Below are 20,781 nucleotides of genomic sequence, written 5' to 3' on the forward strand. Positions count from 1 at the left end.
CAGGGAAATTCCTGAAGCTATTCTCAGGTTTAAAAGTCAGGATTTGTTTTCTTCTTGAAAATCATGGAAAATTGATTTGTCAAAATATTTTGTTTAAATCAAGCTGTGTTCCCATCCTACAGGTATATAAAATTCAAGCAGAGAGTATAGGACCTACACCTGTGGATCAATAATTATTCATAGAACTTTACATTTTTCTTCTTGTGGAAGTCATGGTGAAAATAATGAAAGTCAGGGGGAGTTTGAAATCATTTTTAAAAAGTGCATCGACCTTTGTTTAGTTGATCATGGTCTCATCACCTCCTATATTTTTAACAAACAATAACTTGATATCCTGTTGTATATTTCATTATTTTTTTCTTTCTTTTTATCTCTAGGATGATGATTTTCTGAAGAGTTCAGTTTAGGATTGACAACGGACAGAGCTTTCGAGTACGGATACTTCCATCTTGCCAGGTTTTCTCTTCACCATATAGACTGAGCCTACTTTCACCATCTGAGTCCTGCCTTCATGATCCTGAGGATAGACGGCTAGGACTGCGAGACCAGGTGAAGCATGCGGGAGAGAGCTCGCAGCAAAATGGCAACTCTTGATGCTGGAGGACACGTAGAACATGGATCTGGGCGGTCGCCCGGTAACCGATCCATCCAGGACCGGCTCGGCCTAGCCACCATGCAGCCCTTCCCGTCCATCCGACGCATCCGCCGGCTCTCTGTGCACGACCGGTCCAACAGCGATTCCAACCTTGCGCACCCAGACCTGCAGCGGAGGACAGGACCCCAGTCGACACTGGTGGTCAGTAAGAATGAGATTATCCTTGGAGGTGAATACGGGGACAGCGCAAGCGTCAACGTGTCTTGGGATATCCGGGAAGATGTTGGGTCACAAGACTGGATTGGTCTTTATCTTATAGGTAGGTACTAGTCTGTCCTAACGGTTCTTATCTTTTTGTAACCCAATGCTAGATTACTTTATTTCCATACTTGTTGATTTTGATGTAGGACTACAGGAATCCTTGTAGGCATTGGTTTTTCCAGCTTGGCCACATTGATATAAACTGCATCAACGAATTTGATTGATCATTCTCATCGAATGATACAATCAGGCCTACTGTATCTGGTCTCTAAAAACAGTAGTGAGGTAACCTGAAAAAAGTGACAGCAACTTTTATCTGCATTGGGAATATCCTTCTAATTTTCTTACTTTAATCTATAGACAAATCATCCAATCTGTTCATATCTCCATTGGCAATTGAGTTGGAGATCAGGAATCTCAATGTGGAGTCTCATGTTATACCCTTTTTACACAGGATTTTCTTAGCCCCGGACTATCGCTAACCCCGTACTATCCTTAACCCCGTACTATTTTTTTCCTTTTTACACATGCCAAGTTGTTATTGCTAACCCCGGATAAGGAATGCTTGCTTTTCACACATGAAACTCGCTAACCCCGGACTAGTGGTTTTTGTCGATCATTCGTAGTACAAGTACTTCACTCGTACCTTTTTACACACGCTACAATTTCCTTAACCCTGTACTATAGGTGGGGCCAAATTGCCATTTAGCCCCACCTATAGTACGGGGTTAAGCTTAGCCCACTTTCGTTTTACACTAGCGATCTTAACCCTGTACTATCGCTCTTAGCACCGCAATTGCTGGGATAACCCTGCTTTTTTGCAGGGCCAAATAACCCCGTACTAAAGGTGGGGTTAGCCCACTTTGCAAAAATGCTGTGTAAAAAGAAAGTGGGCTAAGCTTAACCCCGTAGTATAGGTGGGGCTAAATGGAAATTTAGCCCCACCTATAGTACGGGGTTAAGGAAATTTTAGCGTGTGTAAAAAGGGTATTAGTCACGTAGAGAGGTGGGTGGATATAACATTTGTCACAAAGGCCATGCAGTGGAACACAGAGAATTCAATCCAGAAATCATGTCAATAAAACGGAATATCAACTTTTATTGGAGACTAGTTGTTTGCATTGGCCCATAAGGACATACATGTAGTCTGCAGGCACATACCCTGATTGAAACTTTGATCAACAAGTTGGTCTTTACACAAAGACTAGCACATACAAAACTTGCTGTTCCAATTCTGAGCTAAAGGGCCTTCAGTACACAAGGTATGAGTAGGCTGCACATTCAGACCCTAACTCGAATGAAGGGTTTGCACAGCAGACTAATAAGAACTGCCAACCTGCCCTGACCCTGTGGCTTCTGTGGCACAAGGTCATTGGTTGTGTAGTCCCTGAGGTACAATAAAAATTACTATGCCTAAAATGTTTAAAGCATACAAGAATTTTAGCAAAATTGTTTGCCAGTAATATGCAATTAGACAAATCAAGTGTTTCAGAAATTCACTTTCATCCCCTACTCTACAATGATCATAATCAATACAGCTACAACATTACAAAGTGAAATCAACTCCATGGTGAAATAGACAGTCTTCTAAATAGTGTCACCATCAGTTTGTAATGTAAGATAAATATTAATGGCAATCATCATACAAGTGGCAGTTACAAGTGTTAAGCATGCAATTTGATATCTATTATTTCCTGGTTTTCCTTGCATATATGATCACAATTATCTTCATATGAAGCACTAACAATACTTTCAAAACATATTCTCAACAATGAATGGATCTTTTGTTTTAACATTTCAGTTGGAAATGAAGTCAGTTTCTCATGAAGACTTGCATTGATTAGTTGATTACCTTTTACAATGAGAAAGCAGTCCCTTTTTCAACTTTTACTCAATTTCCAAAATACTAAATGGACTTAGAAGAGGAAACATTATTTAAATACAGTCAAATAAAAATAACAAAAATTGAAAGTTTTGACTACTGTTGATGTTTTATGCTTTTAACATACGGCATGGCAATGGCATGATTGGGTAGATAGATCCACTTTTATTTTATGAGTTTACACTTGCCCTGTATAATAATACCAAGAATTACAATGTAATTGCCAATTAGTCTGCTGGGCAAACCCTTCACTCAAGTTAAGGGTCTGAATGTGCAGCCTACTCATGCTTTGTGTAAACAGCAAGTTATGTATACATGTGCTAGTCTTTGTGTGGAGACACCCTTGTTGATCAAAATTTCAATCAGGGTCTGTGCCTGCAGACTAATTGCAATGCCAATAAGGGCAAAAATATGGGGAAAATCATGATAAACAACTGTGCAGGTGAACTTTCAGCCTTCTCAGTGGTCATCCACTCAGTTGCCATGGCAATCGCTCTGCTTGTGATTGTTTATTTGGGGTATTGGGATGTAGGCCTATTTCCTACATGTATAGACCTAAATGTTTTTGAAGAAAAGTGAAGGTGAATTTTAAAAGTTTAATTTTCCAGAATTGCAAGAAAGCACAAGAAAAAGCCAGAGATAGATGAAAGAGAGTATGAGTGATGCAAAGACATCATAGGAATAAAGAATATGAATGGCAGAGACAATACTGCAACTAAAATAGAAATGACAAGACAGAAATAAAGCAATATGATTCATGATATAACTGAACTGAGGGAAATCGTAATTACAATAACGCAATATCCGCCTATCAAGCGTTAATAGCATTTTTTAGGATAAAATGAGTTTGCACAACACACATTAGCAAAAAGCAAAGTATAGAGCGTATCATAGCAATGTCATCAGTGGCAATGAGATCAAGCCAGATTAGACACAATATTTTTAATGCGCTGACTGTTGTATACAAACAATCCGACCCATAAATATACCTGGCATGATCTGCCTAGATCATAATGACCGTGTTGAAATAAAATGCAGAGACAATTTTGTTTGTTGGTAATGTCTTCATTTGATAATTTCATTGTAGAATCAGGGTTATACAAGCATGGGAATGTTCATTATTCACAGTTTTCCAAAAACCTAGAATTGGAATTTTGACAGGTTCTTGTTCGTGATGCAATGGGAAAACATCAGCATTCAGGTCTATGAAAGAGGAGGGCACCCCGTCTGTTTGTCAAATGCACGCATGAAAAGTGCAACACAGATAATAATGTGACTGACTGATATTTCATTGTTGGTTATCCTGTAGCCTTCATTCTTGCACACGTTTGATTTTTTTTAAATGATAATTTATTGATGTGTGCCCTGAAATGACCTTCTCAAACTTCCTTTTGAAGGAAGTGGTATAGTAATTAGTATTCTTCTTTATTTCCAGGGTAAAGTCTGCAATGTACTATGACTCGATGCAGAATTCTTCATTGACATGGTGTGGAAGTGAATAGCTCAGAATCTGTAATAAGTTTGCTGCCCTCTGTTGGTCATTTAGTACAGTCTGTCACAGTCTTTTTATTTTCTTCTTATATAATTTACATAATTATCTCTCTCTTTGTATGTGTATCCATCCACTTATCCATCCATCCATCTATCCATCCGTCCGTCCATCTCATTTTACAAACAACTAGGAGGCCGATATGAATTGTGAGCCATAAGTTTTTCTTATGTTGTGACAAAACTGGCTCTATTATAATATCAAGCAATTATCCGTTATAAATATGTAATAAGATTGTGATAATTTTGTCATTTATGTATCTGCATTCTTGAGGAGCCTATTTGGCTCACCATATTCCAGCCATTTTGGAGAGTCATGTTTAAACTGCGTGAACTGTTTTTTAACACCTGTAGATTGGCCAAATTCCACTAATCAATGGCTCTGTGCTTAAGATATCAATGGCGCCCTCTATAATGATATTAGAACACCTGTTTGTAGAGGAACACAATCTTTATGAAAAAGCCGATTCTGTATCGGCTCGCGGTTCTGAACCTACTACTTTGGTGGTGCAAAATTGCCGATTCTGAACCGAGAGCCGATGCAAGTTAATCGCGTTTACACGCTATGAAAAAGCCGATGCTGCATCAGCTCACGGTTCAGAACCATGAGCCGATGCAAAAGCTGATCACATGTAAACACGAAAAAAGTATGAACTTATCCTTTGATGCAAAGAGTCATGTAATTGCTTTTGGGACACCTTGTAGTGTTTAGAGACATTCAACTGTCATGTTTTGAAGTGGGTTTGGATCCAAGCAGGAAGGAAGGAGTATTAAATGTGAGTCAGGTTTGTAGCTAATGTCATGCCCAGGAGGTCTATCGTCCTACAAAGTATCATCCTTTTATTGTATCGTTGTTCTGGGTCCCCCTAACACCATAGTTATGTTTATAGCGATTAATTTTATCGTACACTTGATTTTCATGATTAATTGTACGTTGTAGTCGATGCAATCAATCATAAAGAAAGTTCCACGATGATTGCTAAGAATTGTGTAACAGGCTCCAGATGAAAGCTTGATTTATTTGTATTTGAGAATACAAGTGGGAGAATGCATCAGTGGTGCCCTATCATCCTGGGGCTCATTTCATGTGAACTCAAAACTATGGTAAATTTGCCATTATAGCAACTACCATGGCAACGGGACTCCACAGCCAATCACAATCAAGGTTTCTATGATATCATAAAGGCAAAGTTACAATGATAGTGGAGTTATGAAACAGGTCCGTGCCGACTTTGTGGTCAGACAAGGGTTTTGAGGGCAGTTCAGCCAACCAAATCTTTCTGTGCTCCAGTGCCACTGGAAGGCATCCATCTTAAAAACCATTGAAAACGGGACTACTCTCTGTTCATGTACACATTATTATGCCACCTCAATTAATTTCCAATTTCTTTTTAGGAATAATAATTAATCAGTTGGACAGTCAATTAATTTCCAAATTTTTTAAAGGAATAATTAATCAGTTGGACAGTCTTTTGTTCGATATTGCATACATGTAGTTACAATAGTTCTGACAGGACAGTGCATTTGTTAGATTCATTAAGACCGAATGGGGATATCCCTCCAAATTGAGATACAAGGTCTTTAATACAAGCGTCTACTTTTTACCATCAGGACTTGTCACTGTTCAGAACAAAATGTGCCCCCCCCTACCACGGACCTACCAAAGCTGTGTGTCTCTTCCCTACTGCCTACATCTGCAACATTAGATAAGCTTTAATAAAACCCCCGTCACACTAGAGGCGGAATGAGCGGGAATGCCGTCGGAATGAAAATTCTTGGTACATTCCTGGATATTCGAAGCGCATTCTAAAAATTCTGACTGCATTCTGAGTGCATTCCAGACATTCGGGTCCATTGTTGTGACCGGCCCGAATGTTTTGCTCATGTTCAAAACTTTCAAAGTGCATTCGAAGTGGAGAAATATCGAACGACATTCGAAGTGCATTCTGACTGCTCTCTGACTGCATTCTAAATATTCTTGCTGCATTCTAACAGCATTCTTAATATTCTTCCTGTGTTCTGACTGTATTCGAGCTGTATTCGAGCTGCATTCGACAGTCAATACACCCGGAATGTGCAAGAATCATTCGAGGCGGGATCAAAGGACGTTCTAAGTATTCGAACGACATTTTTGCAAAAGTAGTGAAAATTTCAAATTCCCTCCTGAATGTGGCACGAATTTTGAAAGTTCTTCATTCCGGCTGGTTCTGCTCGATTCCTGCTGATTCCGAATAAGTGTGACGGGGGTTTAACAATGTAATGAATAGGGTTTTTCCAGGGCTCCTTAATAAGTTTCCAGGGCTCTTTATGTGCATTTTGGGTCCTGAGCCCCCTCGTGATATTTTTCCCTGGAAGGGGCATTTGATTCTGTAGGGACTAACAGCTTGAAGAAATAGTCACACACAAAAAGACACTTGTCACAAGTGTCATCAACTAAGTTAATGCAGAGATTGAGTGATACGAAGTGGGTCCTTTTGTCAATTAATTGTGATGATAGACAACATGATTTTGTCATTTGTTTTCAAGATGTAATCCATTTGTTTCTTTTAAATTCAATTAGGATTAGAGATTCCTTTTTGAAAAGAAATGAGACCATATGTTTTCCATATAATGAAATTAAATAGGATTTTTTATTGACAAATTCCAGGGAAAAGAATTAATGTAGTGAAGTACATATTAAAGCATGTCTTGCCTTCCTAGAGGGGGGGGGGGGGTTACGTCAGACAATTTTGAGTTTAATAATAATATAAGCAAAAAAAATGACAGAGAAAAGGAACAAAAGAGCTTGTCCCCACCCTACGGTTTCTGATTTTTGTTTCCAGGTGCAGGGAATGATTTTCCTGGTATCGCATCGCAATTTACTCCACATTTTTGAAGGACTGCTATGCATTTAAGTCTAAAGTATATAGCATATTTTTACATAGGACTGTACATTACTTACATGTAGTGGAGAGCTGTTCTCTTATGATCAAAAATGCTATTTAAATTTGTAAAGCAAAACTATTCCCTGCAGGTGTACCTCAGGTCATTCTTGATTTCGTCCTTTTTGCTGTTTATTTTTTTCTTACGGGTTTGGAACACTGTATAAATTGCAAGGTTTCCTCAGCTATGAGAGCTTTGAATTGTAAACTTTCAATAAAAAGGACAACTTGTAGGCCTATGTGTGAATACAATAAAGATGACTTCACATTTGTGTGAGATTGAAAATTTACCCCCCCCCCCCACTTACATGTATATTCCTGCTCTTTCAGAATGGGATAACACTTTTGACTATATACCTTTGTGTTGGATCACTTTAAAGAGACAGCAGGTCTTCACACAGGTTACGTGTACATGTAGCCATCCCTCTAACAATAAAACAGAATAATTATTTTTCATTATTGGAATGGGACATCGTGCTCGCTGAACAACTTTTTTGGTGATATTACAAAGTTAGAACAAGTTTAATATTTGATTTGTTTCGGATGGGTAGATAATACCGAATTTGGTTTGCATTTTTGAGTACCTTGTAGCTAGCAAGGTCTCTCTCGAGGCAGACAGGCTACATGTAACTGTCAAACCTTCGATAAAAGAGAGAGTTTACATGTGAAATAGGAGGAAGGATATTAACAATGAGTCACATCAATTGACAGGAGCTCGCTTTCGGCTCTGCAATTCTCATTCCACAACCCACAATTAAAGGACAATTGATCAGGGTTTAAACCATTCCATTATTTGGGGAACTTTGACCTGTCCACAGTCTAGAGATGGGGGAGGTGGGGGGCACTAGATACCTATCTGATACCTACAGGTATTTACCGTAACGAAGTTGAAAATGGGGGGCCTGTATTTGTTTATAAGGGGTACCCGACTTATAAAATGATACATACATGATATGTACATGTAAGTTATGGATTGGGGGCTCCGCAGAACTAAAATTTTGTTTTAAAATTGGGGTCTCAGAGTGACCGTCTCGGGAAATTCTCTGGAATTGATGATTACTGAAGGTATAATACTTTGGAACTTGGTTCTGTATTAAATTTAGTGAAGGTGAAATGCATTGTAAGGCATGCCTGAGGTCTTATTTTATATAGGCTACACCGACATGGCGTAGAGATCCATTCTTGACACTCCTAGTGGCTCTTTGGCATCACAACATGTCTCTATCGCAATTGCGAAAAAGGAAGGCAAATACAACTTCAGGGTCTGTGGAATTGAAATTTTTTTGGCTCCTGAATTCAAAATGGAACTGAAAGCAAGGGCTGTAAATGGTGATCTCAGCCATGGCACAAATATGTATCACACAACTGTACCGATTATACAAGTAATAAAATAAGGTATCACTCAAACAGACATGCCAACTGTTCCCTTTTTATACCCCTTTCATAAACCCAATAAAACCTATCCTCCAATTAGTTGCCTAAGAGTAATGCGGATAATTCAATAAAAATTGCGTTCACAAACTCCGAAAATTATCCGCATTATTTTTACGAGCGCCCGTCCTGAAAAAGGTGGATAATCGTCATGACAACTGGACACGCCCCCTCCGATGCGGTTGTGTTGGAAAAGGGTGACCTTGTGACCGCACCATGGCAATTATCCGCATTATTTGGAAATACGTTCATAAACTCAAAATCTTGTCCCGATGCCGCTATTATGCGGATAATAGCAGCATCAGAATAATGTGGATAACTCTTGTCCTCCTCTGATTTTACGACCAAATTATGCTGCTATTAGCCGCATAATTGGGTTTTATTGGGTTTATGAAAGGGGTATTAGAGTATCTCTTTTGCTATGAATGTTTCGCCAATACTTTTTTGTATGATTTGTTACTTATTTAAAATTTCTGATCATGGAGTATGTATTACACACAGCGCGCAGCACTAGTGCCAGTCCGATGGTCCCAGACCTGTAAATATCACTGTCGGGCCAGTAACTTGTTTCATGAAAAGAACAAGTCCTACGAGCACATGTTTGAAATGGTGAATTATCAGGTAGAGTCATTTCATATCTTTTCTCACCGATTCCACTACAACAGGCTGGCGATTGTTCCGTTGAGATAAATTTTAAAGAATACTCTTTTTGTCAAAAAATCCTCTTTTTTTCCTTCTAAGAATACTTTTTTTTTCTTGTAGAAGGTTGGCAGGTATGCTCAGAGTAATACTTACACTCAAATGCTTGTGAGAATTTTCTGATTCTGGTAACATAAAAGTGATCGACTTTGGTTTTTGAAAAATTTTAACGTTTATTTGCTATCAAACTAATTCATTTACATATTTGTACCTAAAACCATTCAAATTTGAGCCTATATTAAATTGTATCTGAGAGAGAGGGGACAAGACGTTGAATTCAAATACATGCGCCATCTATTATTATTATTACATTGTATGTAAACATTCGTGAATTTTGTTAATTTTTGGACTCCTGTCATTTAAAAGTTTTTTTTAAAGGCTTTCTACAGATGTTCAATTTTCCATTTATTATTTATTTTATATAATCTTAATTTGCTATGCTTTACATTCGATTTATTTTCTTGCATATACATGTATATTTCAGCTGTTTGAATGTATATATTTTATGTTTTAATGGAAAAGAATGTTAACAAATTGAAATTGATTTGCATTCCCCATTGAGGATGTTCAGCATAGTGATTTTAAATCATGAATTTAAACAGTGAAGACTTACATTTTAATGAAATTGTTTCATAGTAATAAGCTACACCATGCAAACCTACAAAGATCATCTACCTTCTAAAACCCAACTTTGATTCATTTCAATCTTGTTTATTTTCAGGAGAAAGAAACCCAGCCAGCTACCTAAGCTATAAGAACCGAGGGGTCAGCGGCACGCATAAAGGTCAGATCGTATGGGTCGTCGACGCAGAACCAAACTTCACCAAACGTAAGTAACCTATCTTAATTAAATCCGTCTGCCTTGAGTTTTCATAGGAATTAAATCACAATTCGATGATACAAAATTCTGTGAAAGAAGGGAAATCCCTGTAGCATTCATACGTAGCAAAGAAAGCACGAATGCTTCGTGGTAAGCAACTGGAGTAGTGTCGGAAATATGAGGGTGACAGGAGATTTTACCCTCATGGCAGCCAAACTTGCCTTTAGAATTTTGCCAGATGAAATGATTTGGGGTTACCTTTTTTTTCTGAAGTTGACACAAGATCTGCCACAAACAATATTCAAGAACATTTAGAAAATAAATAATCTACAGTACGGTACATACAACAGATAAAAATCCCTTGAACTGAAAGAAATAGCCCCATGAAATTCAGATATGCCTCACTGTGCCCCAATGTAGCCATTAAAAATTGATTATTTCCTACTTTGACTGTACGATAAATAACTTACCAAAGGCCTCTAGTGCCCTGACTTACATGTACATGTGGGTTTGAAGTTGACTAGGACACCGTGCTCACTACCTTCCTAAAACTAGTTTACTGGAAACTAGTTTAACATGTAGTGAAAACGGTCGAAGCGATCTTGGAAGCGATTTTCCGAACCGGTTCAGAAAACTACCTCGCGATGTAGTTTTCAAGATCGCTTTGCCTCGTTAAACTGGTTTTAGCGTGAGGACACAACCATTCTTTGGGAAACGATCTTCGCACATTTTGAAAACCACTTTCAGGTAATCAAATGGGAATGCTAGCAAAGCAATCTTCCAACTCGTTTCCTGAATCGGTTTCCAGTAAACTAGTTTTAGAAAGCGTAATGAGAACGGTGTCCTTCAGGTCTAAGCATCAAAATGGGAGGCACAATGATAACCTTGGCCACAAAAATAATTAAAAATCAATTGGCAAGTTTGTTGTCGCTTCAGGCTGTATCTTCCAATAAAGAATTTCTTCCTAGAATGAAATGCTCCTGTGTTCAAGCTAAAAGATGAAGACAAAAATAGGATATGAACTGGTTAATTTAACCTATACTTGGGAGTAGGGCACCTGTTTGATGACAGTGGCAGGTGCTCGTCAAGAGCTTGGTTCATACATGAATCTTCAAGAGTAACTCAAACATTCTGAAAGTTAAACATAAATGGTTTTGAACAAATTAATTGTAATTGAAGAAAGTTAGTGAGCCCAACCCTGACGAGCAAAATAGCATAATGCGGTAGAACAAGGTCAGATGGGCAGTGAAAATTATCATTTAGGAAAATTCAAAGAGAAAATTGAACAAAAAAGCGCTTTCACAGTGACAGGAACGTTTTTTTTTTTTTTGGGGGGGGGGGGGGGAGGTTGCCTCCCCCACTCATGCCGCTTTGATTTCGTACATACATACATGTACATGTATATACATTGTATGAAGATCCTTGGTGATATTACATTTATCATGTTTGTGGATTTTAATATTCCGATGTACATGGTACATAGAGCAATGTCGATGTACCTCCTTCACCAGCTCTATTGGACACAAGGGTCATTGCAACATAAAAAGGGGGATCCATAATTTGCGCCATTTTGACGTTGGATTAATCGAGATGATTCACGACATTGAAGTCTTCACTGCAGCTAATTCTCACAAAATATCTGTATCCTGAACTGACAAATATTTTGTCAATGAACTCTCATTTGTTGTATCCTTGTGTGGTAGTCTTCCCTTCTCAACTTTTATTTGAAAAAGATGAATAAAAATCTCGGATCTCCATAGAATATACCTTATTCATCATCATAGACAGGTCTGTTTTGATACTCATTGGTCTTAAGTGTGGCCTTTTGACCTTCAACATTTTTATTTTGAATACTATCAAATCTAGCATCAGTGAACTCAGACAATTTTGGACAAAGGATACGTTGAGGTCTGATCATGAAGACTAGCATGTGGAGAAGATAAAATATCTGCCTTGTGCAATCTTTAATCAATCTAATCATAGTGGCACCCACCAAGGTCAATATTATCCAGTTTGTTTTTATCTTTTCAATTAGCCGATTAATATTTTTAGATATTTTGTTTTGATTTAACCAATTTGGAACTTCATTATAATGTATATAGTTTGTGGTTTGGTGTGCTTAAAGTTTTGGAAGTTTTACTTTTTGGGTCACGATTGTCAACTCGGCTTTAATTAATTATCTTGTTTTTGGAATTTAGAGGCGAACAATTAGCGAACATATGCCAAGACATTAAATGATTAACAATCTTGATTTAGATATGAAGCAGATGCTGAAGGAAAAAAACACTTTATTTTAATTTGATAAAAAGTGATTTGTTTGATTAATTTTTGAAATAGTCTCAGGACTCAGGACTTGAGAGTATGAAGAATAGTAGTATTTTAGCCACAAAGTACACTAAAAATTCATGAACGTGAAATAAATAAAGATGGTTGTTGTCTTGTTGACCAGCCTAACTCTTGATTTACATGTAGCGCCAAAACTTGTACATGTAACATTTAAATTCATTTTTTTTGTGAAGCTGCTCGAAGCCCCCCTCCCCCCCACACTCTCAAAATAAATTACTGTAAAATACAACACTGGAATCGAATAGGGCTATGAGTATGTCTTGTTGCAGGCTCAGCACTCCAATAACTTTTTCCAGATTGTACATGTACATATATTTTGTAGGTGGAAAGCAGTTTTTGATAGTTTTGCACATTCAAGACTGATGTTTTGACATTTTATTTTAATCAATTTCAGTTTCAGATCAATGTTCATTTTGTCACTTAAACTAGAGATGAGCTCCATCCTCAATGTCACCTACACTGGCATATCCCTGGCTGACACCTACATTGTGTGGTACAGTTCTGTCATGTCAACTCTCAATGCATGCGAGCAAATAATCACATGTGGAGCTCTGGCACGTATTCAGAATGTGAATGTAAACATGGTACTCAAGAAGCTAAATGCAAAAGGGAGATGAGTTATCCCGGATATTGCACAATTCTTTGTCGAGTTTCAAAGAATAGCTATCGGTTAGGGTTTACCTAGTATCTTTGATGACTCATGTAACTCTGAGGATCTTGTAAATGAAGATTCCTTCCCTTTCTACTACCCTAGTACACTCTAAATATCAAAAGATTTGTTAAAAATTCAGATTGGCTGTGAATAGTGACCAGTCAACATTAGATGGATCTTAATCCCATGGATTGACTTTTGAATCTCCAAAGATTTGATTGAATTTTTTAAAGCTTTGAATTCAAATCCGCATGATTTACAACAATTTTTAATGTTCAGCTGATCACAAGTCACAGCCAATCTGGATTTATTCTTTCATTAATCCTTGAAATTTAGAGTGTACCTCTACTTCACTGAATGGTAACCTTCTTTCTATTCATCATCCCTTGCAATTTTACTCCGTTTACTTCACAATGCCTTTTGAATGGAGGCTTTTTGCACCACCAATCCACCTCTCATAATTTCTGTTCTCCTTCCCTGGCTCATCTCATTCTCACCATCTCCCTTTGATTTCAGGCACCAAATCACCACAGCAGTCCCAGCCATTCCAACTTCCACTCCTCAACCACTCCCTGTCACTCTTTTACCACTCCCTTTCACAATTTTAAAATCCTTTCTCCCTATCTACCCCTCTTCCCTTTCCCCGCACTTCAGATGAAACCCGGGGGGGGGGGGGGTGCTACTAGAATTATAACATGTGCCACACCATAGTAGAAAATAGGGGGCTCTGGAACTGTATCATGATCTTAAAATGGCGGTCTTCAGAACGGCTCTTGAACCAACGACTGCTAAAGATGCAATGCTCTGTAACTGACCACATCAAAAATAGGGGTCTCTGGAACTCATATGACTCCGCGCCGATTGAGCTCGCCACTACGAAAGGCTGAGTAGTTTAAGATGGGCGCGCACTGGAAGGAGAAACCGCATATTTGAGGGTCTCCGGGGAAATGGGGAAAAATAGGAATTTCTATGGCTTTCTAAATTGGTAATGCTCTGGAACAAAATTTAGGCTGAAAATAGGGGTCTCAAACGTGGCACATACGTATCATACATTTATACTAAGTAGCCCCCCCCCCCCCCAGGATGAAACCCATTTTTCAAAGGTATAATGATAAACTAGATTTTAATTCGTCATGAGGACGAATTAGGTGGTCTGTCATGATTTTTCATTCAGTGTCGGCTAATGTTGTATGAAATGAATCATTTAGATATGATTGATAATCTTGATCATAGACATCATAGGAATGCATTTTGACCATTGCTAAATGTGATTATTAATGTGGTGATGACAACCGTGATGATTATAATGATGGTGGTGATAATGCAATACGGTAAATACAAAATTAAGTTTGGAGCACGTAAAATGCCTTAAAAACTCCTCAAAAATTTCAGACGATTTACCGAAATTGGCTTTCCAAAATTGCGCAATAAAAGGCGCCTTCATTTTCAGAGCAGTTAATTTCTAATGGACAGTTTCATATTTTTTATGCAAAATCTTTTTAAAATTTCTTTCTACTGTCAGCAATTTTTCTTTTAAGATTTCAAGCAAGAATTTCCACAATGTCAGTGGGTATCAATTTCACAGAGTGCTTGAAAATTCTTAGGTGATACTTTTTGAAAATTAAAATATCTTAAATATTTTTATTCAAAATTTCTGCTAAATTTCAATTATTTTTAATGAGAAGTTTCGCAATGATACATTTTCACAGCATTCACTTCAAAACTCATCATCAGTGGTGTATTTGATAAAAGAATTAAGTAGAATTTTTTGAGGGGAAATATTTGCAAAATTTCTGCAAATTCCTAAACATTTCACATAATATTTTCTGTCAAGAATTTTCAATATCCATTTATTAATTGTGTATGACTTTAACATTTACTTGAAAATTCTTTCTTGATGATTTTACTGAAAAAAGTCAGGTAAAAGATTCAAATACTGGCAATTTTCCCGCAAAATTTCGGGAAAATTAGTATTTTACTAAATTTCACTATTTTTAATTTCACAGAAGGTATCTGAAAATTTGTTATATGTTATATTTAGAAAAAATAACCAAATAGAAAAAAATCCAGGATTTTCCGCAAAATGTCTAGAATGAAATTAATCAACCAAATAGCGTTTTAATGCATAAATGATGTTTTACAATGTTAAAACTACCCCTTAAAAAGTTCCGGCAATATTAAGAAAAAATGTCCTACATAAAAAAACGCAAAGCAAGTGGGCTTGATATTTTCAGCAAGACCGTACAATTGATTAATAAAGCATTTTCATAAAAAAATTCTCAAAAATTAGGTCCAGAAAAAATTTACAAAAACTTAAACAGGTAATAACACACTAATGCTGTGGTTGAAAGTGAAAATCATTCACACATTATTTGTAGAGGATTGTTTTCACTACATCATATCAAAATTTGAGAGAAGATTGACTAGAAATAACGAAGATATGGTCAAATATGCATAAATACGTTGACGTAATTGCGAAAAAGTTTAATTTTCACTTCTAACGTAATTTTGACGTTATTACGCAATCTCCAGATGATATTTTGACTATATCCAAGAGTGAGGAAAAGTAGGGGGTCAACGGACTCCCTGAAGAGCTACAGTGAATTTTATATAGGCATATTTTTGCCCACTTATGACTTATTTTGCGAGTTTGCACGCGCGTGTAATGCAAATTTGAATGGACGCGCATTCCCGTATTATTGGTCGTAAGAGGCTGAATGAGGTATCAAATTAATCAGAAGCTAATGGACAATGGACAGACATAAAATAAATGATGACTCGAAGATGCATACCGATGGTAGGTGCAAGAACGCGCACGCATACCTGTGCGCGCGCAAAATCTTGACATGCTCAAAATGACCCGAAACGTACCCAAACTTGACCACGGTTGATTTGGGGAATTTTTAAATTTTGACGCGCGCGTACGTGCGCGTCGTGACCTTTGCATGACCTCTGATGACATGTCCTGATGACCTGTCACCTGAACTTGATATGATGCAAATATGGATGATTTTTTATGATTAGTTGCGGTGATATGATCAATAATTCATTTTTACAAAATGGCGCCTAGATGACGTCATCATGATTTGATAACCTTGAAAAGTTTCGTTTCGCGATTCCATAATAATTTCCATACATGACATGAAAATCAAGAAATTTGACAAGCCCGATTTTGAGATAAAGTGGGAACAAAATTTGGCAATAAAAATAAATAAAGTAAATTCTGACGAATATAATAGGTGATCTGTCATATTCATGACAGACCACCTAAAAAGGAAAAAAAAAAAAAAAAAAAAAAGGCAGGCAAGGTTTGAACCACCGACCCCAGCTTTACTAGTCAGGTGCGTTATCCAGTCGACCACAATGTTTCCGACAGACGGCAAATGCAAAACAGGAAACATATTGTCAATGTAAATTTTTGCAAGTAGAAAATTGGCATGATGACAAACCTCTACAAGTTCTAGTTTTGAGAATAGCACAAGCTTTAAAATGATACAATGGACATATTGTCTAAAGGGTACATTCTAAGCTAAAAGATATTGAAAATTTGGCGAGAAATAACCAATATTTACGGAATTAGAATCAATTTACATGAGTGTGGTGACATCATGAAACAGAAAACGTTAATTTTTAGTTCCGACGCCATTTTGATGACGTCACGATGTTTTTAAGGGTCAAATGTGGCATGAAATCATATCTCCTTTTCATACTCTATTTGAATAGGAAAAAAAAATTGGGGGTCAACGGACTCCCTGAAGAGCTACAGTGAATTTTATATAGGCATATTTTTGCCCACTTATGACTTATTTTGCGAGTTTGCACGCGCGTGTAATGCAAATTTGAATGGACGCGCATTCCCGTATTATTGGTCGTAAGAGGCTGAATGAGGTATCAAATTAATCAGAAGCTAATGGACAATGGACAGACATAAAATAAATGATGACTCGAAGATGCATACCGATGGTAGGTGCAAGAACGCGCACGCATACCTGTGCGCGCGCAAAATCTTGACATGCTCAAAATGACCCGAAACGTACCCAAACTTGACCACGGTTGATTTGGGGAATTTTTAAATTTTGACGCGCGCGTACGTGCGCGTCGTGACCTTTGCATGACCTCTGATGACATGTCCTGATGACCTGTCACCTGAACTTGATATGATGCAAATATGGATGATTTTTTATGATTAGTTGCGGTGATATGATCAATAATTCATTTTTACAAAATGGCGCCTAGATGACGTCATCATGATTTGATAACCTTGAAAAGTTTCGTTTCGCGATTCCATAATAATTTCCATACATGACATGAAAATCAAGAAATTTGACAAGCCCGATTTTGAGATAAAGTGGGAACAAAATTTGGCAATAAAAATAAATAAAGTAAATTCTGACGAATATAATAGGTGATCTGTCATATTCATGACAGACCACCTAAAAAGGAAAAAAAAAAAAAAAAAAAAAAGGCAGGCAAGGTTTGAACCACCGACCCCAGCTTTACTAGTCAGGTGCGTTATCCAGTCGACCACAATGTTTCCGACAGACGGCAAATGCAAAACAGGAAACATATTGTCAATGTAAATTTTTGCAAGTAGAAAATTGGCATGATGACAAACCTCTTCAAGTTCTAGTTTTGAGAATAGCACAAGCTTTAAAATGATACAATGGACATATTGTCTAAAGGGTACATTCTAAGCTAAAAGATATTGAAAATTTGGCGAGAAATAACCAATATTTACGGAATTAGAATCAATTTACATGAGTGTGGTGACATCATGAAACAGAAAACGTTAATTTTTAGTTCCGACGCCATTTTGATGACGTCACAATGTTTTTAAGGGTCAAATGTGGCATGAAATCATATCTCCTTTTCATACTCTATTTGAATAGGAAAAAAAAATTGGGGGTCAACGGACTCCCTGAAGAGCTACAGTGAATTTTATATAGGCATATTTTTGCCCACTTATGACTTATTTTGCGAGTTTGCACGCGCGTGTAATGCAAATTTGAATGGACGCGCATTCCCGTATTATTGGTCGTAAGAGGCTGAATGAGGTATCAAATTAATCAGAAGCTAATGGACAATGGACAGACATAAAATAAATGATGACTCGAAGATGCATACCGATGGTAGGTGCAAGAACGCGCACGCATACCTGTGCGCGCGCAAAATCTTGACATGCTCAAAATGACCCGAAACGTACCCAAACTTGACCACGGTTGATTTGGGGAATTTTTAAATTTTGACGCGCGCGTACGTGCGCGTCGTGACCTTTGCATGACCTCTGATGACATGTCCTGATGACCTGTCACCTGAACTTGATATGATGCAAATATGGATGATTTTTTATGATTAGTTGCGGTGATATGATCAATAATTCATTTTTACAAAATGGCGCCTAGATGACGTCATCATGATTTGATAACCTTGAAAAGTTTCGTTTCGCGATTCCATAATAATTTCCATACATGACATGAAAATCAAGAAATTTGACAAGCCCGATTTTGAGATAAAGTGGGAACAAAATTTGGCAATAAAAATAAATAAAGTAAATTCTGACGAATATAATAGGTGATCTGTCATATTCATGACAGACCACCTAAAAAGGAAAAAAAAAATAAAAAAAAAAAGGCAGGCAAGGTTTGAACCACCGACCCCAGCTTTACTAGTCAGGTGCGTTATCCAGTCGACCACAATGTTTCCGACAGACGGCAAATGCAAAACAGGAAACATATTGTCAATGTAAATTTTTGCAAGTAGAAAATTGGCATGATGACAAACCTCTACAAGTTCTAGTTTTGAGAATAGCACAAGCTTTAAAATGATACAATGGACATATTGTCTAAAGGGTACATTCTAAGCTAAAAGATATTGAAAATTTGGCGAGAAATAACCAATATTTACGGAATTAGAATCAATTTACATGAGTGTGGTGACATCATGAAACAGAAAACGTTAATTTTTAGTTCCGACGCCATTTTGATGACGTCACGATGTTTTTAAGGGTCAAATGTGGCATGAAATCATATCTCCTTTTCATACTCTATTTGAATAGGAAAAAAAAATTGGGGGTCAACGGACTCCCTGAAGAGCTACAGTGAATTTTATATAGGCATATTTTTGCCCACTTATGACTTATTTTGCGAGTTTGCACGCGCGTGTAATGCAAATTTGAATGGACGCGCATTCCCGTATTATTGGTCGTAAGAGGCTGAATGAGGTATCAAATTAATCAGAAGCTAATGGACAATGGACAGACATAAAATAAATGATGACTCGAAGATGCATACCGATGGTAGGTGCAAGAACGCGCACGCATACCTGTGCGCGCGCAAAATCTTGACATGCTCAAAATGACCCGAAACGTACCCAAACTTGACCACGGTTGATTTGGGGAATTTTTAAATTTTGACGCGCGCGTACGTGCGCGTCGTGACCTTTGCATGACCTCTGATGACATGTCCTGATGACCTGTCACCTGAACTTGATATGATGCAAATATGGATGATTTTTTATGATTAGTTGCGGTGATATGATCAATAATTCATTTTTACAAAATGGCGCCTAGATGACGTCATCATGATTTGATAACCTTGAAAAGTTTCGTTTCGCGATTCCATAATAATTTCCATACATGACATGAAAATCAAGAAATTTGACAAGCCCGATTTTGAGATAAAGTGGGAACAAAATTTGGCAATAAAAATAAATAAAGTAAATTCTGACGAATATAATAGGTGATCTGTCATATTCATGACAGACCACCTAAAAAGGAAAAAAAAAAAAAAAAAAAAAAGGCAGGCAAGGTTTGAACCACCGACCCCAGCTTTACTAGTCAGGTGCGTTATCCAGTCGACCACAATGTTTCCGACAGACGGCAAATGCAAAACAGGAAACATATTGTCAATGTAAATTTTTGCAAGTAGAAAATTGGCATGATGACAAACCTCTACAAGTTCTAGTTTTGAGAATAGCACAAGCTTTAAAATGATACAATGGACATATTGTCTAAAGGGTACATTCTAAGCTAAAAGATATTGAAAATTTGGCGAGAAATAACCAATATTTACGGAATTAGAATCAATTTACATGAGTGTGGTGACATCATGAAACAGAAAACGTTAATTTTTAGTTCCGACGCCATTTTGATGACGTCACGATGTTTTTAAGGGTCAAATGTGGCATGAAATCATATCTCCTTTTCATACTCTATTTGAATAGGAAAAAAAAATTGGGGGTCAACGGACTCCCTGAAGAGCTACAGTGAATTTTATATAGGCATATTTTTGCCCACTTATGACTTATTTTGCGAGTTTGCACGCGCGTGTAATGCAAATTTGAATGGACGCGCATTCCCGTATTATTGGTCGTAAGAGGCTGAATGAGGTATCAAATTAATCAGAAGCTAATGGACAATGGACAGACATAAAATAAATGATGACTCGAAGATGCATACCGATGGTAGGTGCAAGAACGCGCACGCATACCTGTGCGCGCGCAAAATCTTGACATGCTCAAAATGACCCGAAACGTACCCAAACTTGACCACGGTTGATTTGGGGAATTTTTAAATTTTGACGCGCGCGTACGTGCGCGTCGTGACCTTTGCATGACCTCTGATGACAT

The 20,781-nt window shown here is 37.4% G+C and overlaps 1 protein-coding gene across 1 annotated transcript; it reads left to right on the forward strand.

Moving 5' to 3' along the window:
• Positions 1-375: 375 nt before the first annotated feature.
• Positions 376-16,424, forward strand: LOC129274720 (E3 ubiquitin-protein ligase HECW1-like). Its single transcript, XM_054911477.2, has 2 exons — positions 376-914; positions 10,059-16,424. The coding sequence occupies exons 1-2, from the start codon at positions 557-559 to the stop codon at positions 10,172-10,174; spliced, it is 474 nt and encodes a 157-aa protein (XP_054767452.1). The 5' UTR covers positions 376-556; the 3' UTR covers positions 10,175-16,424.
• Positions 16,425-20,781: the final 4,357 nt, after the last annotated feature.

The sequence above is a fragment of the Lytechinus pictus genome, chromosome 13, assembly GCF_037042905.1.
Source record: "Lytechinus pictus isolate F3 Inbred chromosome 13, Lp3.0, whole genome shotgun sequence".
NCBI classification, from domain to species: Eukaryota; Metazoa; Echinodermata; class Echinoidea; order Temnopleuroida; family Toxopneustidae; genus Lytechinus; species Lytechinus pictus.

Coding starts and splice junctions, on each gene's coding strand:
- LOC129274720 (XM_054911477.2), top strand. CDS start 557: ATGCGGGAGAGAGCTCGCAGCAAAATGGCAACTCTTGATGCTGGAGGA. Junction 915..10,058: donor GATTGGTCTTTATCTTATAG/GTAGGTACTAGT, acceptor GTTTATTTTCAG/GAGAAAGAAACCCAGCCAGC.